The 16,087-nt window shown below is 49.2% G+C and overlaps 2 protein-coding genes across 2 annotated transcripts; both read right to left on the reverse strand.

Moving 5' to 3' along the window:
• Positions 1 to 5,487: 5,487 nt before the first annotated feature.
• LOC119922247 (olfactory receptor 2T1-like) lies at positions 5,488 to 10,902 on the reverse strand. Its single transcript, XM_038742206.1, has 2 exons — positions 10,868 to 10,902; positions 5,488 to 6,500 (listed from the first exon to the last, which is right to left on the reverse strand). Exon 2 carries the CDS (start codon positions 6,445 to 6,447, stop codon positions 5,488 to 5,490), a length of 960 nt encoding a protein of 319 aa, XP_038598134.1. The 5' UTR covers positions 6,448 to 6,500; positions 10,868 to 10,902.
• A 188-nt stretch (positions 10,903 to 11,090) lies between these two features.
• LOC119922248 (olfactory receptor 2T27-like) lies at positions 11,091 to 15,056 on the reverse strand. The gene is made up of 4 exons (XM_038742207.1): positions 14,086 to 15,056; positions 12,468 to 12,531; positions 11,377 to 11,468; positions 11,091 to 11,172 (listed from the first exon to the last, which is right to left on the reverse strand). Exons 1-4 carry the CDS (start codon positions 15,054 to 15,056, stop codon positions 11,091 to 11,093), a joined length of 1,209 nt encoding a protein of 402 aa, XP_038598135.1.
• Between the last annotated feature and the right edge of the window lie 1,031 nt (positions 15,057 to 16,087).

The raw sequence follows: 16,087 nt of genomic DNA on the forward strand, positions 1-16,087 counted from the left end.
ACAAGGTGATCAGGTTGTCATATGGGGGGCTCACAGTCTTCATCCCCATTTTACAGATGGGATGCTCTGTAATAATAATAATATAATGATAGCATTTATTAAGCACTTACTATGTACAAAGCACTGTTCTACGCGCCGGGGCTGTTACAAGGTGATCAGGTTGTCCCACGGGGGCCTCACAGTCTTCATCCCCATTTTACAGATGAGGTCACGGAGGCCCAGAGAAGTCAAGTGACTTGCCCAAGGTCACACAGCAGACACGTGGCGGAGCCAGGATTTGAACCCACGCCCTCCGACTCCAAAGCCCGGGCTCTTTCCACTTGAGCCACGCTGCTTCTCTGTACCACCTGAAGTTGGATGCTTCCTCCTCCCTCTGATTCTCGGCTAATTTTTCTTCCTACCCAATCGGTGGTATTTATTGAGCGCTCACCGAGTGCAGAACACAACACTGAGCGCCTGGGAGGTGGCAATGCAGCAGTTTGTAGATGTTCCCTGCCCACGGGAAGCTTACAGTCTAGACAAGGAGACAGATGCTAACATTTCTTTTAGACTGTGAGCCCACTGTTGGGTAGGGACTGTCTCCATGTGTTGCCAATTTGTACTTCCCAAGCGCTTAGTACAGTGCTCTGCACATAATAAGCGCTCAATAACTACGATTGATTGATTGATTGATTGATTTCTAGACTGGGAGCCCGTTTCTAGACTGGGAGCCCGGTGTCGGGTCGGGACCGTCTCTATCTGTTGCCGACTTGTACTTCCCAAGCGCTTGGTACAGTGCTCTGCACACAGGAAGCGCTCAATAAATACGATTGAAGGAATGAATAAAGAAATACATTTTGGATATGCAGAAGTGCCCGTGGGGAGAAAAGGGAGCAAATCCGAAGGAGAGGAAATGACGGCTCAGTCGGGGAAGGCTCTTTGAGGAGATATTGTTTGGAAGATGGGGAGAGTGAGTGTCTGTCATCACCATCATCAATCGTCTTTATTGAGCGCTTACTATGTGCCGAGCACTGTACTAAGCGCTTGGGAAGTACAAACTGGCAACATGACGATTTGGAAGAGGGAGGACTTTGCAGGCCAGAGGCGGGATGAGGGCGAGAGGAGGGGAGAAGGGTTAGGGGAGGGAAGTGTATGAGACGAGTTGGTTTAGGAAAGCGGAGAGGTGAGGTAGGAGGGGGCGAGGTGGTTGACTGCTTTAAAGCCGCCGATGAGGAGCTTCTGTTGGATGCGGTGGACAATCACTGGGGATTCCTGGAAAGTTGGGAAACGTGGCCCGAATAGTTCCGTAGGAAAACGATCCGGATCTGGGATCCTCTCCATCACCCCTCCCCTCCCTTTCCCACCCAATCTCGTAGGTGAGAGAAACCATCATCATCCTCATCATCATCGATCGTATTTATTAAGCGCTTACTATGTGCAGAGCACTGGACTAAGCGCTTGGGAAGTACAAATCGGCAACATCTAGAGACAGTCCCTACCCCACAGTGGGCTTCCAGTCTAAAAGGGGGAGACGGAGAACAAAACCAAACATACTCACAGAATAAAATAAATGGAATAGAAACCGGTTCCAGAGCCCGAGTACGGGGTGCAGATGGGCCCTAAACTCCGGTGACCCCCTAAATTTCTCCAGGGACAGGCTGGTAACAGTGTGACAGTGTGTCAGTGTGATAGCCGCTGAGGCGACGACGGCTCGGCCCAGGCCCTGGGTTCGAATCCCAACCTCCTTTGGTTGGGGGGAGGAGGGGGCTCTGTCCGGCTGCGGACCCCCCGGCTAACCCACCCAATAATCATAATTAATAATCATATATGTAATAATAATCATTATAATCAATCAATCAACCGTATTTATTGAGCGCTTACTGTGTGCAGAGCGCTGTACTAAGCGCTTGGGAAGTCCAAGTTGGCAACCTATAGAGACGGCCCCTACCCAACAGTGGGCTCACAGTCTAAAAGGGGGAGACAGAGAACAAAACCAGAGAACAAAACCAAACGTACAACAAAATAAAATAGATAGAATAGATATGTACAGGTAAAATAAATAAATAAATAAATAAATAAATAGAGTAATAATAAATAAATAAATGGAGTTTTATATGTGTATATATTTGTACATGTTTATTACTCTATTTATTTATTTATTTATTTTGCTTGTACATGTCTATTCTATTTATTTTATTTTGTTAGTATGTTTGGTTTTGTTCTTCTAGACTGTGAGCCCACTGTTGGGTAGGGACCGTCTCTATATGTTACCAACTTGTACTTCCCAAGCGCTTAGTACAGTGCTCTGCACACAGTAAGCGCTCAATAAATATGATTAATTGATTGATTGATTGATAACACCGTGGCCACGGGCCAGGCCAAGAAAGAACGGCAGAACCATCGTGGCCTAGCGGATAGAACATGGGCCCATCGAACCCCGGCTCTGCCACTTGTCTGTTGTGTGACCTTGGGGAAGTCAATTCCCTTCTCAGCGTCTCAGTTCCCTCCTCTGTAAAAGGGGGATTTTTAAAAATGGCATTTATTAAGCACTTACTCTGTTCAGAGCACTGTTCTAAGCACTGGGGAGGTTACAAGGTGATCAGGTTGTCCCACGGGGGGGCTCAAAGTCTTCACCCCCATTTTACAGATGAGGTCACTGAGGCCCAGAGAAGTGAAGTGACTTGCCCAAAGTCACACAGCTGACACTTGGTGGGGCCGGGATTTGAACCCATGACCCCTGACTCCAAAGCCCGGGCTCTTTCCGCTGAGCCACGCTGCTAAGATTGTGAGCCCCAGCGCTTAGTGCAGTGCTTCGCAAATAGTAAGCGCTTCTAGACTGTGAGCCCGTTGTTGGGTAGGGACCGTCTCTATATTTTGCCAACTTGGACTTCCCAAGCGCTTAGTACAGTTCTCTGCCCACAGGAAGCGCTCAATAAATACAATTGAATGAATGAATGAAGCGCTAACCAAATACCACAATTATTAACCCGGCGTCCACCTGCATCTGCCAGCTCCTCCGGAATTCCTGGCCCTGCTGCTTTTCTGTTGGTTTGCTCCCGACTTTCCCAGATTTCTTCTTTCCCTATGGACGACAGGGACTCCCTCAGTCCCACTTTTTGACAATCGGTATTTGTGAAGCGCTTACTACGTGCCAGGCACCGTACTAAGCGCTGGGGTAGACGCAAGCTAATCCGGTCGGACACGGTCCCCATCCCACCCGAGGCTCACAGTCTTAATCCCCGATTTGTAGATGAGTTTGTACTTCCCAAGCGTTTAGTACAGTGCTCTGCCCATAGTAAGCGCTCAATAAATACGATTGAATGAATGAATGAGGTAACAGAGGCACAGGGAAGTGAAACGACTCGCCCAAAGTCACAGAGCAGACAAATGGCGGAGTCGGGATTAGAACCCAGGCCCTCTGACCCACTTGGGAGAGAAGCAGCGTGGCTCAGTGGAAAAGAGCCCGGGCTTTGGAGTCAGAGGTCATGGGTTCAAATCCCCACCAAGTGTCAGCTGTGTGACTTTGGGCAAGTCACTTCACTTCTCTGGGCCTCAGTTACCTCATCTGTAAAATGGGGATGAAGGCTGTGAGCCCCATCTGGGACAACCTAATCACCTTGTATCCGCCCCAGCGCTTAGAACAGTGCTTGGCACATAGTAAGCGCTTAATAAATGCCATCATTATTATTATTATAATACAACGGAGTTGGCAGACTTTTTCCCTGCCCACAAGGATCATACAGTCTTCAAGGGGGGACAGACATTAATCAATCAAACAGTCAATCAATCGTATTTATAGAGCACTTACTGTGTGCAGAGCACTGTACTAAGCGCTTGGGAAGTACAAGCTGGCAACATATAGAGACTGTCCCTACCCAACAGTGGGCTCACAGTCTAGAAATAGACTTAATAGAAGTAAATAAACTACAGATAAGGACATCAGCGCTGTGGGGCTGAGTGTGGGGTGGATAAATAATAATAATGACATTCATTAAGCGCTTACTATGTGCCATGCACAGTTCTCAGCGCTGAGGTAGATCACGTGGAGTTCACAGTCTTAATCCCCATTTTACAGATGAGGGAACTGAGGCCCAGAGCAGTGAAGTGACTTGCCCAAAGGCACCCAGCTGACAAGTGAGGGAGCCGAGATTAGAACCCACAACCTCTGACTCCCAAGCCCGGGCTGTTTCCGCTGAGCCACGCTGCTTCTCTAAAGGATAAAGGATGCAAATCCAAGTGCAAAGAGGAAGCAAAATATATATATATATATATATATATATACATTATATTATTATATATATATAATATCAATATATATATTTAGTTAATATTAATGGCATTTATTAAGCGCTTACTATGTGCAGAGCACTGTTCTAAGCGCTGGGGGGGATACAAGGTGATCAAGTTGTCCCACGGGGGGCTCAAAGTCTTAATCCCCATTTTACAGATGAGGGAACTGAGGCCCAGAGAAGTGATGAGGCCCAGAGAATAAATAGGAACAAGTAAAATAGATAGGGTAATAAATATGTACAAACATATATACAGATATATATATCGATGCACATCATTAATAAGTAGGATAGTAAATAATAAATAATAATAATAATGACTCTCCCCAGCTTGTCGTACAGTGCTCTGCACCCAGTAAGCGCTCAATAAGTACTATCGATTGTGGGCAGGAAACAGGTGCACAACTTGGTCGTCTCGCACTGTCCGAAGCACTCAAGTGTAGTGCTCCGCGTGCAGTGAGCGCTCAGTTCACTCGTTCGATTGTATTTATCGAGCGCTTCCTGTGTGCAGAGCACTGTACTAAGCGCTTGGGAAGTACAAGTTGGCAGCATCTAGAGACGCTCAATGAATACCATCGATTGATCGAATCCCCTAGACTCTAAGCCCCTCGTGGGCAGGAAAGCCGTCTACCGGTTCCGTCGTATTGCACTCTCCCAGAAGGAAGCAGCGGGGCTCAGTGGAAAGAGTCAGAGGTGAGGGGTTCAAATCCCGCCTCCGCCAATTGTCGGCTGTGTGACTTTGGGCAAGTCACGCTTCTCTGCGCCTCGGTTCCCTCGTCTGTAATAATAATGATAATGATGGCATTTGTTAAGCGCTTACTACGTGCAAAGCACTGTTCTAAGCGCTTGGGTGGTTACAAGGTGATCAGGTTGTCCCACGGGGGGCTCACAGTCTTCACCCCCATTTTACAGATGAGGTCACTGAGGCTCAGAGAAGTGAAGTGACTTGCCCAAAGTCACGCAGCTGACAAGTGGCGGGGCAGGGATTTGAACTCATGACCTGACTCAGACTCATGTCTGTAAAATGGGGATGAAGACTGCGAGCCCCCCGTGGGACAAGCTGATCGCCTTGTAACCTCCTCAGCGCTCAGGACGGTGTTTTGCATGTAGTGAGCGCTTTATAAATGCCATCGTTATTATTATTATTGCGGTTCTCTGCCCCAAGGAAGGGCTCGTTAGACTCCACAGGTGGATCGATGGGTGAAGGAGATTCAGGCCATCAGAACGCATCAACCGAGGGCTTCCCGGAGGCGGCGTACCTTCCCAGCGCTCTCCTCAGGGCCCTGGCCACGTCTTTGTTGCGGAGGCTGTAGATCAAAGGGTTGAGCATGGGGGTGAGGATGGTATAGAAGGCGGAGAACAGCTTGTCCAGGGCCGGCGTGTGGTAGGAATGGGGCAGCATGTACGTGTACATGGCAGCCCCGTAGAAGAGCGTGACCACCGTCACGTGCGAGGAGCAGGTGGCCAGGGCCTTCCTCCCGCCTTCCGCCGAGCCGAGGCGGTACACGGCGAAGAGGATGCGGGAGTAGGAGGCGAGGACCACGGAGAAGGGGACCAGGAGCATGGTCACGCAGCAGAAATACATGGCCGTCTCGTAGAGCGTCGTGTCGGCGCACGCCAGCCTCAGCACGGCCGGGGCCTCGCAGAAGAAATGGTCGATCCTCCGGGAGCCGCAGAAAGAGTGGCTCATGGTGATGGGGGTCAGCAGGCAGCTGTCCACGCCGCCGGCCAGCCAGGAGACGGCCACGATGGCGAGGCAGGCCTTCCGGGTCACCAGGGCCGGGTACCTCAGGGGGTGGCACACGGCCACGTAGCGGTCGTAGGCCATGAGGCCCAGGAGGTAAAACTCGGCCCCCGCCAGGGTCAGGTAAGCGAAGTGCTGAGCCGCGCAGCCGGGGAGGGAGATGGTGGCCCGCCCGGGCGGGAAGTCCGCCAGCATCTTGGGCACGGTGGTGGAGATGTACAGGACGTCGATGAGGGAGAGGTGGCCCAGCAGGAAGTACATGGGCGTCCGGAGCCGGGGGTCGGCCCAGACGAGGGAGATCAGGACGGAGTTGGACGCCACGGCCGTGAGGAAGACGCCGCAGAGGAGGGAGAACACGAGGCCCGACGACTCGCCCGGGCCGAAAAGTCCCAGGAGGATGAAGTCGGTGGAAGACGTCGCGTTTCCTCCCTCCATCGCGCCCGCTCTCCCGAGCGGGGGAGTCCAAGACGTTGCGGACGGAATGGACGCTGGAAATCGGACGGAAACGAGTCGGTCAGTGGAGCGTATCCCCCCAGCGCTTAGAACAGCACACAGTAAGCGCTTAACAAATGCCGTCATTATTATTATTTACTGAGGGAGCACCGTACTGAGCGCTTGGGAGAGTACGATATGACGCTAACCAGAAACGTTCCCCGCCCATAAGGAGCCTGTGGTATAGAGGGGAAGACGGACGTTAACAGAAATAAATAAATGACGGCTAAGGACGTTACGATACGACGGCAAACAGAAACATTCCCCGCCCATAACGAGCCTGTGGGATAGAGGGGAAGACGGACGTTAGCAGAAATAAATAAATGACGGCTGAGGACGTAAGTGCTGCGGGGATGGGAGGGGAGGGGAATAAAGGGAGCGAGTCAGGGCGATGCAGAAGGGAGTGAGAGAAGAGGAAAGGAGGGCGCAGTCAGGGAAGGCCTCCTGGAGGAGAAGGGCCTTTAGTAAGTGCCTTCGAAAGTGGGGAGAGTCATCGCCTGTCAGATGTGAGGAGGACAGAAGTCAATGGTGAGGTAGAGGAGATGGAGGTACAGAGAGAAGGTTGGCGTTAGAGAAGCCAAGCGTGCGGGCCGGACTGTGTAGGAGAGCAGTGAGGTGAGATATGAGAGAAGATTAAGGGTTTTAAACCCACTGTCGAGGAGTTTCCATTCGATAATAATAAGGATGGTATTTGTTAAGCACCTACTTTGTTCCAAGCACTGTTAATTAATTAATCTTGGTATTTGTGAAGCGCTGACTATGTTCCAAGCACTGTTCTCAGCGCTGGGGTAGACACAAGGTCACCAGGTTGTCCCCCTTGGGGCTCGCAAGCGTTTGATGTGGAAGTGGGTGGGGAAGCGTTGGAGTTTCTCGCGGAGCGGAGAAACGGGGCCTGAATTTTTGGGGGAGACACCTGCCCGAGTTGCAGCGTGACTTGTGGAAAGAGTATGGGGCTTGGGGAAGTCAGAGGGTTCTAATTCCGGCTCTGCCGATTATTTGCTCTGTGACCCCGGGCAAGTCACTTCACTTGCTGGGCCTCGGGAATATCATCTCCAAAATGGGCATCCAGTGCCCGTTCTCCCTCTTTCTTAGACTGTGAGCCTCATGTGGGGTAGTCGGTCAATCAAGCAATCAGCGGTATTTATCAAGCGCTTATTAGCCCACTGTTGGGTAGGGATTGTCTCTATATGTTGCCAATTTGTACTTCCCAAGTGCTTAGTACAGTGTTCTGCACATAGTAAGCGCTCAATAAATACGATTGATGATGATGTGCAGAGCACTTTACTAAGCGCTTTGGGAGAGCACAATATAACTGAGTCGGCAGACACTTTCGCTGCCTGTAACGAGTTAGAGGGGGAGGCAGCCTTCAGTGTAAATAAATAATTTATAATATATAATTTCAAGAATGTACATAAGTGCTCTGGGGCTGGGGCGGATATCAAATGTCCAAAGGTCACAGATTCATGTGCAGGGACTAGCTCTGAAGCAGCGTGGCTCAGTGGGAATCAATCAATCAATCAATCAATCATATTTATTGAGCGCTTACTATGTGCAGAGCACTGTACTAAGCGCTTGGGAAGTACAAATTGGCAACACATAGAGACGGTCCCTACCCAACAGTGGGCTCACAGTCTAAAAGGGGGAGACAGAGAACAGAACCAAACATACCAACAAAATAAAATAAATAGGATAGAAATGTACAAGTAAAATAAATAAATAGAGTAATAAATATGTACAACCATATATACATATATACAGGTGCTGTGGGGAAGGGAAGGAGGTAAGACGGGGGGATGGAGGGGGGACGAGGGGGAAAGAGCCCAGGCTTTGGAATCAGAGTTCACGGGTTCGAATCCCGACTCTGCCACATCTGCTGTGTGACCGTGGGCAAGTCACTTAACTTCTCTGAGCCTCAGTTACCTCATCCGTAAAATGGGGATTAAGACTGTGAGCCCCCGTGGGACAACCTGATAACCTTATAACCTCCCCAGCGCTTAGAACAGTGCTTTGCACGTAGTAAGCACTTAATAAATGCCATTATTATTATTATTATTATTATTATTATTATTATTATTATTATTATTATTGTATTTACCCCAGTGCTTAGAACAGTACTTGACACATAGTAAGCACTTAACAGATGCCATTAAAATAAAAAAAAAATCCTGGCAGTGCCATCCACCTGTGTCGCCATAGGTCACTTCACCACTCCGTGCCTCAGTTTCCTCATCTGTATAACGGGGAGTCAATATCTGTTCTCCCTCCTACTTACACTGTGTGCCCCATGAGGAACAGAGACTGAGTCTGCCTTGATTTATTTTTACTCCGGTCTCACGTGGGGCTTCTAATCTAAGTAGGAGGGAGAATAGACATTTCAGCCCCATCTATGGTGGAAATTCCATCAGTTATCAGGCCGCAGGGTTTTTTTTAATGTTTTATTTTTTGAGATACTTTTTTAAAATAAAATCGTATTTGTTAAGAGCTTATAATGGGTCAGGCACTGTACTAAACACTGGGGCAGATACAAAGTTACAAGATACAGAGATACAAGATACAAAGGTAGTTACACAGAGAAGCAGCGTGGCTCGGTGGAAAGAGCCCGGGCTTGGGAATCAGAGGTCGTGGGTTCTAATCCCGGCTCCGCCACTTGTCAGCTGTGTGACTTTGGGCAAGTCACTTGGCTTCTCTGGGCATCAGTTCTCTCATCTGGAAAATGGGGATGAAGACTGTGAGCCCCACAAGGGATAACCTTGATTACCTTGTATCCCTTCCCAGCGCTTAGAACAGTGCCTGTAGTGAGAGCTTAACAAATACCAACATTATTATTATTATTATTAAAGTTGTGGCAGCATGCCTTAGTGGCAGAACACAGGCAAAGGAGTCAGAAGGATCTGGGTTCTAATCCCGGCTCAGCCTCTTGTTTTCTGGGTGACCTTGGGCAAGTCATGTCACTTCTTGGTGCCTCCACTCCCTCATGTGTAAAATGGAGATTAAGACTGTGAGCTCCATGCGGGACAGAGACTGTATCTGATCTGATTTGTTTATATCCACCCCAGTGTTCATTATAATGTCCCACATGGATGGGGCTCACAGTCTTAATCCCCCGTTTGCACACAAGGTTAGTGAGGCACAGAGAAATGAGTGATTTTCTCAAGGTCACACAGCAGACAAGTGGCAGAGCCAAGATTAGAACCCAGGTCCTCCAACTTCCAGCCCCAGGCTCCTTCCACTGAGTCGTGCTGCTCCCCAGATGGATCGGTTAAGAGACAGGCGGGCCATGAAGGAAAGCAAATGGGGAAGAAGGAATTGATGGTGATTAGAAGAGGAAGGATAGGGTTGAAGCAGCTGGAACAGAGGGGAAAAGGAGGTAGAGAAGAGGAGATCCAGGGAGGGAAGGATGGAGGTTGAAAGAGACAGGGATGTGGTGGGAGGAAATATGAGAGGATGAAGTTGAGCGGGCAAGGGAGAACAAAGCGGAGGGAGAGAAGCAGATGGAAGATAAATAAAAAGGTGTGCAGGCCCGTTGTTGGGTAGGGACTGTCTATATATTGCCGAATTTTGTACTTTCCAAGCACTTGGTAAAGTGCTCTGCACACAGTAAGCGCTCAATAAATCCGATTGATTGAATGAATGAAAGAGAATTGAGGGTGAGAGGAGAAAGAGCAACAGAAATCAGGAGCAGAGAAATCAGACTCCGGGACGAAAATAGAAGCGAGAGTAGGCAAGGGATAGGAGAAAGGGGAAAGATGGGGAGGGGTGGGGGGAGAGGGAGAGGAAGGGGGCAATAAGAAGAAGAAGAAGAAGCCAGAGAGAAAGAAAATGACTTGAGGACTTAGAAGACGGAGATGTAAAGGATATAGAATGCCTTAAAAAAAAAAGTCAGAGTCCATTTCACAGCATTTGGATAATTGTCGGAGGAAAGATACTGTTGCCGGGCTAATAGAATGTAAACACAAATGAAAACACATACACACACTCAAACACACACATACACCCCGACTAAAGGACATTTGAAATGTAAATGATAGATTTGACTAGAAAATGATCACCCTATCTCTCCAAGTAAACAGAAATCTGCTTTTCAAGGTAATTCCCTTTTATAAGGCGGGCTATGATCTCTCTTCTGACGGGTTTTTTACAAGGTGGAGGGAGGTGGAAGGATCAATCAATCAATCAATCGTATTTATTGAGCGCTTACTGTGTGCAGAGCACTGTACTAAGCGCTTGGGAAGTACAAGTTGGCAACATACGGATGGATGGGTGGGTAGATAGAGGAATGGATGGATGAATAGATAAACGGAGGAATTGACTTGCTGACTTGACTTCCCGTCAAGAAAGGGAGACGACGCAATCTGCTACCTACCTTTCTCCCAGGAAGAAGATGAGAGAGGTGAAAGGACTTGGGGACTGGAGGAAAGAAGGAAGGAAGGGTTTGAAAGGGCGGATTGTTCCAGTGGAATGAATCCGGCTCTGAGCCGCTGCAACCGCAGATTCTTCGGAAGAGGTGATGGCCACAGCGGAGAGGAACGCGGGCTTTAAATAACTCGGGTGCACGGAGAGAGGCATTAGTGAATCAGCCTGAGGTTTCATGCCTCTTGGGGCTGAGAGTCGCAGAGAGAGTCGGCTTGTATCAGGAGGCTGACCGTGGCTTCTTTAATTGGTTCCGGCCTGAGGAATTTTGGAGGCATCTCCGGTCAGGAAAAGACAGTAATTGACTGCTTTCTCTGAGTTTCATCATCAGTCGGCTTTGGCTGCTCTCTCCCTCCCTGGAGAGAAAAATAAGCAGCGATGGAAAAATGCAAAAGAAAACCGTTTTTCGCGGGCGAGAGAGCACGGGAGACGATGATCTAAAGTCCAGGGAAGGCTGGGTACCAAAGAGGATCGGGATATTCCCTGAGCGGACTCTGTTCCCTCACCTCTGATGCCCAAAATGTAGCAGTATCTTTTTTCTTCTTTCCAAATGGCTGCAGCCCAGAAGATACAATGAAAAAGTTCTTTTTGACCCACGAGGTTTGCCAGCCCCTTTAACCCCGAGAAGCAGTGTAGCCTAGTGGATAGAGAATGGGTCTGGGAGTGAGAGGACCTGGCTTCCGATCCCAGCTCTGCCACTTATCTGCTGGGTGAACTTGAGCGGGTCACTTCACTTCTCTGTGCCTCAGTTACCTCATCTGTAAAATGGGGATTAAGACTCTGAGCCCCACGTGGGACAGAGACTGTGTCCAACCTGATTAGCTTGAATCTACCCCAGTGCTTAGTACAGTTCACGGCACATTGCAAAGCACTCACTATTAAAAAAAAACAAAACCCTATCGATCCTAGAAAGCCGACGCTCATACATGATACAATATGTGATCTATCCGAGTGAGATCGATATTCCGTCCTCTTTTATGTTTTTTTTTGAGTCACCCCGACCATAACACTCTGCCGGCTTTTGGAGCCCAGGTTTGGGAGTCAGAAGAAGTGGGTTCTAATCCCGGCTCCGCCGCTTGTCTGCGTGTGACCTTGGGCGAGTCGCTTAACTTCTCCGTGTCCCAGTGACCTCATCTGGAAAATGGAGATTAAGACTGTGAGCCATGTGGGACAGGGACTCTGTGCAACCTGATAAGCTTTTATCTACCCCGGTGCTTAGAACAGTGCCCAGCGTTTAGTAAGTGCTTAACAAATACTGTAATAATAAGTATTATTATTACCTTCCCTCAGGCCCATCGAGTGCGGGTTCCTTCTGCTATTGGCCCACTTTTCTCCTCTCCGCAGTCTCCCCATCCCGTTTCCCCTCCCGCCCCCAAAAATTGCCAACTACTGGTCTCAATTGTTTTCAGGTAGAGTTTGCAGTGGTTGTTGCTTAGTTGCGCTTACTTCCTTTATTCCAGTGGTCAGTATTTCCCAAGCCTGGCTTTCCGTTTTTAACCTGGCCTTCAGGCTTATTTCCCTATTTTCCTCTTTTACCTGGACTTCTGCCTTACATCGTTTATCTTCCTTCCTTTATCTTCCTTCCTGGCATCCTTATCCGCATTCCCGGCCTTCCGCCTTACATCCGTATCTGAATTCCCGGCTTACATCCTTATGTACAATCCGTAAATTGTCCCTGCCTGTCACAAGTTCCGTTAATCCTTCGATCTACAACTCTCTTTTGTCAATGCAGATGCCGGCGATTATTACTGTACAGTAATTATTAATTAATGATTATCACTGTTATTGTTGTGGTTCTCAATGAAGCATAGAACACGAAAAGGTGTATTATATTCTTTTCTGCAAAAGCTCTGGAAAATAAATCAGTGGTATTCATTAAGCGCTTACTGGGTACAGTACGGTAGAGTTGATAGGTGTAATCCTGGCCCACGAGGAGTTTACAGCCTAGAGGAATCCATTGATCAGTGGTATATAATAATGATACTAATAATAACAGTGGTATGTGTTAAGTGCTTACTATGTGCCAGACACTATACTAAGAGCTGGGATGAATATAAACAAATTGGGTTGGACACAGTCTCTGTCCCACAGAGGGCTCACAATCTCAATATTTATTGAGTGCTTACTGTCAGACCACCGGTCTAATCGTTTGGGAGAGTACAGTATAACAGAGTTGGTAATAATAATAATAATAATAATAATAATGGCATTTTATTAAGTGCTTACTATGTACTAAGCGCTGGGGAGGTTACAAGATGATCAGGTTGTCCCATGGGGGGGTGTTCACAGTCTTAACCCCCATTTTACAGATGAGGTCACTGAGGCCCAGAGAAGTGAAGTGACTCGCCCAAAGTCACACAGCTGACAATCGGTGGAGCCGGGATTTGAACCCATGACCTCTGACTCCAAAGCCCGAGCTCTTTCCACTGAGCCACGCGGCTTCTCTTGGTAGGCACAGAGAAGATAAGTGACTCGCCCAAGGTCATCCAACGGACAAATGGCGGAGACGGGATTAGAACCCAAGTCCTCTGGCGTTATTTATATTAATGTCTGTCTCCCCCGCTAGACTGTAAGCTTGTGGGGGGCAAGGAATGTGTCTGTTTAGTGTTGTATCCTACTCTCCCAAGAGCTTAGTAGAGTGATCTGCACACAGTAAGCCCTCAAAATATATGAGTGACCGAGCAACTGACTCTGGTCCCCAGGTCCTGGCTCTTTCCACTAGACCGTGCTGCTTTTATTTCTCCAGTGCTTCCCACACGTCAAGCACTGTACTAAGCGCCAGGGTAGATAAAAAGGTAGTCAGGTCAGACAGCATCCCCGCCCCACACAAGGTTCACCGTCATAGGGAATGCAAAGCCACCCCCTCCTCAGAGTCCACTTCTGCCTTGTCAAGAGCGCCAAACAACCCATTCGTTCATTCAGTCGTATTTATTGAGCGCTTACTGTGTGCAGAGCACTGTACTAAGCGCTTGGGAGAGTACGACAGTAAACAGGCACATGTCCTGTCCAAAATGAGTTTACAGTCTAGAGGGGGAGACAGACGTTGAGTTAAATAGATGAATTAAAGATATGTACATAAGTGTTGTAGGGCTGGGAGTGGGGATGAATTAAGGGAGCGAGTCAGGGCGATTCAGAGAGGAGCGGGAGAAGGGGAAAGGAAGGCTTAGTCACACTACGTCTTTAGAAACCCCGATTTTCCCCATTCTGGGGGAAAAAGCACACCTCCGCAGACCCCTCCTCAGGGCTCTGGCCACCTCTTTGTTGCGCAGGCTGTAGATGAAGGGGTTCAGCATGGGAGTGATGATGGTGTAGAACACGGAGATGGCCTTGTCCTGCCCGGGGCTTCGCAAAGAGCCCGGTTGCATGTAGGTGAATATGGCGGCCCCGTAGTAGAGCCCCACCACCATCAGGTGGGAGGAGCAGGTGGCCGAGGCCTTCCGCCGCCCCTGTGAGGACTTCATCCGGAGCACCGTGGACAAGATGAGCCCGTAGGACACGGCGATGACCGTGAACGGGACCAGGAGCATGACGGAGCAGCAGACGGTCATGGCGGTCTCGTAGAGGGAGGTGTCCGCGCACGACAGCCTCTGGACGGCCGGGACCTCGCAGAAGAAATGGCGGATCTCCCGGGAGCGGCAGAAGGGGAAGGTCATGGTGATGGGCGTCAACAGCAGGCCGTCCAGGGCACCCAGGAGCCAGGACCCCAGGGTCATGAGGACGCAGACCCTTCCGTTCATCAGGACCGGGTACCGCAGCGGGTGGAGGATAGCCACGTACCGGTCGTAGGACATGAGGGCCAGCAGGAAACATTCGGACCCCGCCAGGGTCAGGTAGATGAACATTTGAGCGGCGCAGGCCCCGAAGGAGATGGCCTTCTTGCCGGACAGGAAGTCGGCGGCCATCTTCGGGACGATGGAGGAGATGTACAGCAGGTCCATCGTGGAGAGCTGGCTGAGCAGGAAGTACATGGGCGTGCGCAGGCGGGGGTCCGTGTGGATGAGGACCATCATGGTCACGTTACCCACCAGGGCTGTGCAGAAGGCGATGAAGACCAGGGAAAAGAGGAGCTTGGGAGAGTCCGCATCCTGGAAGAGGCCAAGCAGAATGAAGTCGGTAGACGAGGTGCGATTCTCTTTCGCCATTGCGTGGCCGGCCGCCACGTCTAGAAGAGGGGACACAGAACATGGGTTTTCCGCATCTCAAAGCAGCAGAAGCAGCGTGGCCCAGCAGAAAGAGCCCGGGCCCGGGAATCACAGGGCTCCCGGATTCTTATCCGGCTCCACCACATGCCCGCTATGCGACCTGGGGCGATCTTGGGCAGTGCTTAGAACAGTGCTTGGCACATAGTAAGCGCTTAATAAATGCCATTATCATTAAGTCACTTTGCTTCTCTGTGCCTAAGTTTACCTCATCTGCAAAATAAGGACTGTGATTCGGAGCCCCATGTGGGACAGGGATTTGTCCAGCTTGTCTATTGGGTGTGATAATGACAAATAATAATAATCATGGTATTTGTTAAGAGCTTACTCTGTGCAATCCATGTGGGACAGGGATTTGTCCATCTTGACTATTGGGTATAATAATAATAAATAGAAATAATCATGGTATTTGTTATGAGCTTACTCTGTGCAAGGCGATGAATACAAGCAAATCAAGTTGGACTGTATCTACCCCGATGCCTGGCGCCTAGTGAGGTCTTAACCGATGCCGTTTAAAAGAAGCAAAACGAAAGCACGGGGTGTCTGAAATTCCAAATTCCAGCCCCATACACACCCCAGAAAGAGAGAACACTTCCTGAGACTCACCCTGGCCCCAGTAGGGCTAAGGTATCCGCAGCTTGAATCTCTTTCACTTCTCCTTCCCGGTAGCTTATTTAAGTGCCTGCCTTCCCCACTGGATCATACGCTCCTTGAAGACAGGAATCACGACTTCCAATGCTTCTGTACCCTCCCAAGTGCTTAGCACAGTGTCTGTACAGAGTAGGTGCTTAAAAATCCCTATCGATGGATTGATTGATTATTTTTTATGGTATTTGTTAGGCACTTACTCTGCATCAAGCATTCTTCTAAGTGCTGGGGTAGACACAATTTATCAGGCCAGAGACAATCCTTATCCCACAGTGGGCTCCCAAATTTAAGTAGGAGGGAAAACAGGGATTGATTGAACTGGGCAT

This window comes from Tachyglossus aculeatus, unplaced genomic scaffold (assembly GCF_015852505.1).
Source record: "Tachyglossus aculeatus isolate mTacAcu1 unplaced genomic scaffold, mTacAcu1.pri scaffold_101_arrow_ctg1, whole genome shotgun sequence".
NCBI lineage: Eukaryota > Metazoa > Chordata > Mammalia > Monotremata > Tachyglossidae > Tachyglossus > Tachyglossus aculeatus.

Bases quoted from the DNA above. Each gene is read 5' to 3' on its own strand.
- LOC119922247 (XM_038742206.1), bottom strand. From the start codon at position 6,447: ATGGAGGGAGGAAACGCGACGTCTTCCACCGACTTCATCCTCCTGGGA.
- LOC119922248 (XM_038742207.1), bottom strand. From the start codon at position 15,056: ATGGCGAAAGAGAATCGCACCTCGTCTACCGACTTCATTCTGCTTGGC. The intron at 12,532-14,085 runs GTGACTAAGCCT...TACGGATGTAAG, and splicing joins GGGGTTTCTAAAGACGTAGT to GCGGAAGGCCGGGAATGCGG. The intron at 11,173-11,376 runs GTACCCAGCCTT...AAAATTCCTCAG, and splicing joins GAATATCCCGATCCTCTTTG to GCCGGAACCAATTAAAGAAG.